This window comes from Austrofundulus limnaeus, unplaced genomic scaffold (assembly GCF_001266775.1).
Source record: "Austrofundulus limnaeus strain Quisiro unplaced genomic scaffold, Austrofundulus_limnaeus-1.0 Scaffold40, whole genome shotgun sequence".
Classification (NCBI taxonomy): Eukaryota; Metazoa; Chordata; class Actinopteri; order Cyprinodontiformes; family Rivulidae; genus Austrofundulus; species Austrofundulus limnaeus.
The window spans coordinates 40,604-47,223 of NW_013952442.1; the positions used below are offsets into that span (position 1 = coordinate 40,604).

General features: G+C 43.2%; 1 protein-coding gene and 1 long non-coding RNA gene across 2 annotated transcripts in view; one reads left to right on the top strand and one right to left on the bottom strand.

Moving 5' to 3' along the window:
• Window positions 1-6,620, top strand: part of LOC106516681 (uncharacterized) — a 48,401-nt gene that overhangs the window by 6,569 nt on the left and 35,212 nt on the right. The gene's annotated exons all lie outside the window — the stretch shown is intronic.
• Window positions 3,498-6,372, bottom strand: fzd10 (frizzled class receptor 10). Its single transcript, XM_014007149.1, has one exon. The coding sequence runs from the start codon at window positions 5,678-5,680 to the stop codon at window positions 3,920-3,922; it is 1,761 nt and encodes a 586-aa protein (XP_013862603.1). The 5' UTR covers window positions 5,681-6,372; the 3' UTR covers window positions 3,498-3,919.

The window sequence follows — 6,620 nt, forward strand, 5'->3', positions numbered from 1 at the left end:
GTATTTTATATTTACATATAGATTTTTTTCTTGTTTTGCTGTTTTTAGCTTTCAATTAACATTTTGTTACTTTTAGTTATTGTTCTGTGACTATTAGCTTTTGGCTAGCTTTTGGTTTTAAGCTACCACYCTGCTTTTAACTAACCTTTCTCTACTTAGCTTCTATTATGCTACTTTTAGCTTTTAGCTAGCCTTTTGCTGCTGAAAAATATAGTATGTTCATTCACTCTGGTGCGTGTCAGGAACAAAGAAACAAAAACAGAATTTAGACTTGAATGTTAAAGCCACACAAACCATCAGCTGGTCCAGATACAGACATTTAATGTCTCTGTATTAGGCCCTGATTCAGAAAATGCAGTGTCATTTTAACAAAAAACGTCCGGATCAGAGATGCCCTCAAAACATTACACTGGTGGAGGGTAGTCTCCCTAATCCCATGACTAGATCCTCACACAAACTTTCTGCAAACTCCCAACTTTTAACTAAACATCTGCTGCTTTTAGCCACCATTCTTTTGATTTTTTTTAGCCTTTAGCTAGTCTTTTGCTACTTTTAGATAGCTTTTCCTTCTTTAGCTCTTATGTCTTTTGTTTCTTTTTAAGTCTTTTGCTTCTTTTAGCAGACCTTTTACCATATTTAACTTGTAGGTAGGGGTTTCCTTTTTAAGCATTTATTTATTTATATTTCAGCAAAAGGCTTTTAGCTTTCACATATTTTCACAGTAAATAGTTCTAATTTATTTCTTACAGTATAAAGGTCAGTTTCATTTGTTTTGATGTTCTAACTTTATTCATCATGATCACAGTCTGATGAGTCTGATGTCCCAATAAAGACCACAGCTCTCTTTTTGTAGCTGGTGACAATTAAGGGACAAGTGCCGCAAGAACCATTGCGGGTCCAGCATGTCTGAAAGCGTACATTTCAGAGAAAACCCACACTCCCCTGAACGCTGGGAACAAATTCCTTTGTGCATACGTTGAGTGTGCACGTGTGAGTCATGTATGAGCTGATGATTTTAAGAGACCAAGCAGTGCGCTCTGAGCAGACAAGCCTCGACTAGTAAACAGGTGCTGCAGGAGCAGCTGAGGATGAGGACATGGGGCGTCTCCACCAAGTCTGATCAAAGACTAGTTGCCTCAGCCATCAGTCATCCCAGCAGCTTGATTTATGCCACGGTTTGGAGACCTTTCTGATGGTTGCAAAGCAGTGAATAAAGAACACAAGGGGACATGGGTCTATTCAAATCCCTGCATTCTGAGATCACATACAGTTATAGATGTTTATTATTATTGAAACAAGATATTGACTAATGATAATGAGTTTTTTGAGCTGTGCAAAAGTACTTTAGTTTTTGTAGCTTTATGTTTAAACACTGATATGTATTTTAGCTCAGTTAAGATGGTAAAAAGTAAAAATGATACAGTCAGTGTAATTTAAATCAAACAATTATGAGAGGCTTGATGTTCTTTTAGCAACACAAGCAAAAAGCTCCACATCACAGCCTAATAGTTGTGGTTGTCTGTTCAGTATRTAAAGAAATAACAGTAATAACATAGGTGGATTAGTTTTTTTTTCTTTTAAGATGTGATTCATCCATCAGCATATAGTCACATGGATGAAATGGGATTTCCCACAGTCTTAACAAAAGATGCGTCCCTGGCAAGGAAAAGCGTTCCACACTTACCAACATGAAACTTGTTTTTTGTTCTAATCTGCTAAAAGACACTTGCTAACAAGAGTCTACCAGAGTTAGAGCTGCGTTTTTTAAAAGCTTGAGCACGACTGACCACCTAAAAAGAAAACTTCCCAGCACCAGTATGTCCTTGCTCTTAGCAGGATTCCTTTTTTCCCTTTGAAGAGAGGAGAAGAGAAGTCCTGGAGAGGGGTGGTACCTGTCATTTATATTTACAGCCTCGCTGCACACCTCAGGGGCTGTTATCCAGGTGGCCTCTGTTGAGGCTCTCAGAAAAGCTCCCACTTTTTTTTTTCTTTTTTTGCAACTCAGAGTATCAATAGACAGTGGCTGACTTTGATTCAGCCACAGAGGTTGTGAGTCATGTGCCTTTTGACTGTTAAAACTGGTTGGGTCGACGTTGGAACTCGAATGGCCGCAGGGATGAAGAAACGTTACCTTTCAGAAACTTCAATAACCCAAAAGGAGAACTTTCGAACATCAGTTTAAACTCTCCTTTTTTCCTTTTTATAGGTATGACAGAAAAAAATATATAATTTTCTTCAACTCGCAAAAGCACGATTAATTTTTCTTCCATCATCACTGTTTTTGACAACTTTTCTATAATCCGACATGTATTCAAGTCTTGTTTAGTGGCTGACATCTGAATTAAGCCTTTGACAGCTCTGTGACATCTAAACTTAACAGTCCTGACAGTCGAATCAAAACAAGACTCGTGCACCTTTGGAAACATAAGGATCATTTAACATAGAACACCTCCTGAAATCAGACAATGTGTGGTTTTAAAAACCAGTTCAGGTTAAATAAAGTTACTTTAAATCAAGGCCAAACGTCTCCTAAGATGTCGCTGATAGGAAGAAAAGACAAGAAACGCTGGATTTTAGTTTGGTGATCCTCTTTAGTTAAACCTTTAAACGGTCTAATCCTGTCCCACAAGAAAGCTGGATTATTGGAAAAACACCTCACTGATATGACCCAAATACAGCATCGACTCTCATAAAAGGAACGATCAGTTAAAACAAACATTAAAAAATATGTTGCAACATTTGAATAAACCAGACAGGAAAAATAGATGATTTCTTTAAAATGAAATGTTTTCTTCGCCTCTGTCTGTTAGTAATAAAAACTATGATAAATAAATGTTTCAAATAAGCTTAAAATGACATATTTTACCTTGTTCTGTATAGAGAAGTACAGCTGAACAATCTTTCTTGAAAATTATTTTCTTGCTGTAATGTTTTTATATGGCAGCAGTGAAAAGCAAAAACATGGCTGTTCATGGTAAAGTCCCTGCTTATTTTAGAATCATCTTGTTGTCTAGAAAACGTGGMAAAATGTTCCTGTTAATGTACTTTCTATACGTCATCTTTGTAACGCGGGAGAAGAAGAGCTATCAAATCCAACCTGAATTGCAGAATATTTTCCTGTTGATGCTTTTCTCGCTTATTTGTTCCAATATCTTCACAAGTTGAGGAAATTTGTTACATTTTTTTTAAAATAGAGTTTTAAAACAATTGAAGCTTTAAAATGTAGAAACGACAAATCACTCAAAAGATCTGCAATGACTTGTTTAAAACTAAAACATTTATTTTTTTTCTATAAAATCTCAGTTCTTTTAAAATACATATACAAATGTTTCTTTGTGCTATAAAACAGCAAAGGAAAAGGAAAAAAAAAAGGCAGAAACAGTGGGAACAAATAACGTTTCAATAAAGAGTGTTTGACTGTTTTATGGTGTGGATTTGCCTCACAGTGGGGCATTTTGGAAGGCTCCGGTGCCTTTCAGCAGCTGCTTTCAGTCCAGTTCATGCATTTATGACAAGCAGGATTTCCATTATAAAAACCTGGAAACAACAGTCATCTCTCAGACCGTGTGCCTCCATTGTCTGTAAGGTTTCACCAGCAGTCTAAGTGTCTTTCAGCCAGAAAGGAAAACATCTATTGCACTTTATTCAAGTAACACAAATCCAACAKGTTTACTCTGTTCTGTTTGTCTCGGGAACAATACAACTTCTACTTTTTTTTTGTAACTCGAGTTCCCCAAAAGAATAAGAGTGAAGCCGATTTCACTCAAACACAGCCTTCTTTTGATGAGGCTGAAAGATACAAAAAAAGGATATGTATGTTCTCAATGCGTGATGCATAAATAAAGCATGAGCTGTGACTCTTCTGATCAATCAGAAGTCCTGCTTTTAAAAGTATGTTTTGTACAAAGTGAGAACCAGCTCATACGCATGTCGGCGGGGCTCGAGTGGGCTCGTACTTCGTGTTCTGCCCTTTGAGAGACGGGTGAGGTTTGATGTAAGGCCTGCTGCTGGTGAAGACGCTGCTCGCCTTCCTCCTCGTCCTCTTCTTCAGCTTCCTGCTGAACACGTTCTGCCACGACTGCAGCGTCTTCGACGTCCAGATCCACATCCCGCTGGTGATGCCCACCACCAGCAGCATGAAGAGCTTCACCATGAAGATCTCCACGGCGGGGACGGAAGCCTTCATGACGCACTCGTCCGACTCGGGCCCGCTGCTTTCCACGCACTTCTGCTCGGTGGCGAGGATGCGCCAGTAGTCCATGTTGAGCCTTTCGTAGAAGTAGCAGGCGATGACGCAGGTGGCCGGGACCGTGTAGAGCACAGAGAAGACGCCGATGCGGACCATCAGCTTCTCCAGCTTGTCCGTGTTCTCGCCCTCCGTTTTCATGATCTTTCGGATGTGGAAGAGGGCCACGAAGCCGGACAGCAGGAAGGAGGTGCCGATGATGAGATAGCAGGAGAGCGGAATGAGCACGAAGCCGGTGAGAGCTTTCACGTCCATGCTACCCACGTAGCAGACGCCCGTCAGCTCGTCCCCGGCCACCTTCCTCATCACCAGGATCATGATGGTCTTCACGGCTGGAATGGCCCACGCCGCCAGGTGGAAGTAGCTGCTGTTGGCCTCAATGGCCTCATGGCCCCACTTCTTCCCTGCAGCCAGAAACCAAGTTAGGGTCAGGATAACCCACCAGAGGGAGCTGGCCATGCCAAAGTAATACAGGATGAGGAAGACGATGGTGCATCCGGTGCTCTCCAGACCTTCTTGAATAATATACTGAACCCCGTTGTCCCTGTCACAGGCTATTCTGTCAGCTCCAACAAAAAGTCGGATGAGATAGCCCACAGAGTAAACACAGTAGGACATGGAGAGAAAGATGATTGGCCTCTCGGGGTATTTGAATCTCTGTGGGTCAATGAGGAACGTGAGAACAGTGAAGGCACTAGAGACAAAGCAGAGGATGGACCAGATGGCCATCCACACCAGGGAGAACTGTTTGTCCCCCTGACTCCAATACACGTCCACTTTAGAGTAGCACTTTGGGGCACAGGACTCGCTTTTCTCCACAAAGTGGAACTTGCCGGGGTTGCTGCAGGTCTGCCTGCTGCTGCCGCCGCTGTCCTTCAGGTGCAGGTCGTGTGCGCTCATGGGCCGCTGTGGCCTGAACTCCGGAGGCTGCGTGTGGGACACTTTGGGGGGCTCGTCGGACCCGTTGTTGGGCGCCTCCATGCACAGGTTGTTGGGGTCGTTTTTGGTGGGAAGGCGGGAGCAGTCCAGGGAGTCGGGCCAGGGGAAGTTGAAGCGCTCCAGGATGGGCAAGCACTTCATCTTGACCTGCTCGCACATGACTCGGCACGCCGGGATGGGGTTGGACACCTGCTCCGTGCACATGGGAGCGTACAGCGAGCACAGGAAGAACTTGAGGTGGCCGTGGCACCCGTACTGTATCAGCGTGGAGAACTCTTGGAGCTTGATGGCGGCCTCTTTCTGATCGTCATGACCCATGAGGTTCGGCATGCGGGTCATGTTGTAGCCAATGTCTTTACACAGGGGGATGTTAATATGCTGACATCTGCCCTCTCCTGACCAGTCGGGGTCTATGGAGCTGATGGCTGAGCCCTTGCTGCTCCACAGCACCAGCAGCAGCACAGGGATGAGGCTCGGTTTCACAGCTGAACACATTATCCCCTCTCAGTTTTAAGAAAAAAAAAACAGTCAAATGTTTTTCTCTGTCTCAAAAAGGCAGGTTTCTTGCATTACAAAGTGAAAAGCTGCTGCTGGAGATTAATGAGGGAGGGGGGAAAACTTACTCAGTTATTTGTTGCAAAAGCATTTCACTTTCTCATTTTAGAGTTGCTGAGTTGAATAAAGACAAAAATCCCGCGATGGAGCGCAAAGGTTTCCTGGCTTCGAGCGCGCTGTCAGGTCCATGCTCTCCAGCGCTCGGGTTTTGGACTGGAGATACTTCTTCTTTTCTGTGAGTGAAAAAAAAAAAAAAAAACTCCGCTGATTAGCTTCCTTTTTGTTTCCAAAGCGCTCACACTGATCCGTCTCCACGTTTCAGGATCAGGTTGCCTGTCTCTCTGTGGCTGCGTGATTTCAGTTTTTGAGGAAACAACTTGAAAAGAAAAAAGGAACTAAAAACGTCTCTCTTACAGCCTTTTCGTGCGATGGCTGTGCGTAAAAGGCACCGGAAACAATTTGGCAACAAAACAGAGAAAGTTAATAAAAATAAAAATAAAACAATATGTAAAAAACGAGTCAGATAAGAATCCCTAAAGTGTGTCCCAGAAAGGCTGGATTAGTCCTCGCTCCTTCCCGGGGCAGAGGCAGGCGGGCGGGTTGTGGATGCGTTTGGTGGCGGAGCTCCGTCTGAGCTGGTCGGAGCCTCGGTCCCAGTCTAACCTGCCAAAAAAGATCCGCCTTCAAACAGCTGCTTTGCATAAGAAAGATGACACTGGCGCGCGGATTATTTTCCAAACGTGCGGAACAGCTCGCTCATTGCAGGCTTCGCTGCAAACTTCCTGCTCTCTGTCAGTCTGTTTGTTTGGACACCAAACTTTCACAACAAAATGAGCGCAAATCTAAACAAACAAACGAACAAACAAACAAACAATAATAA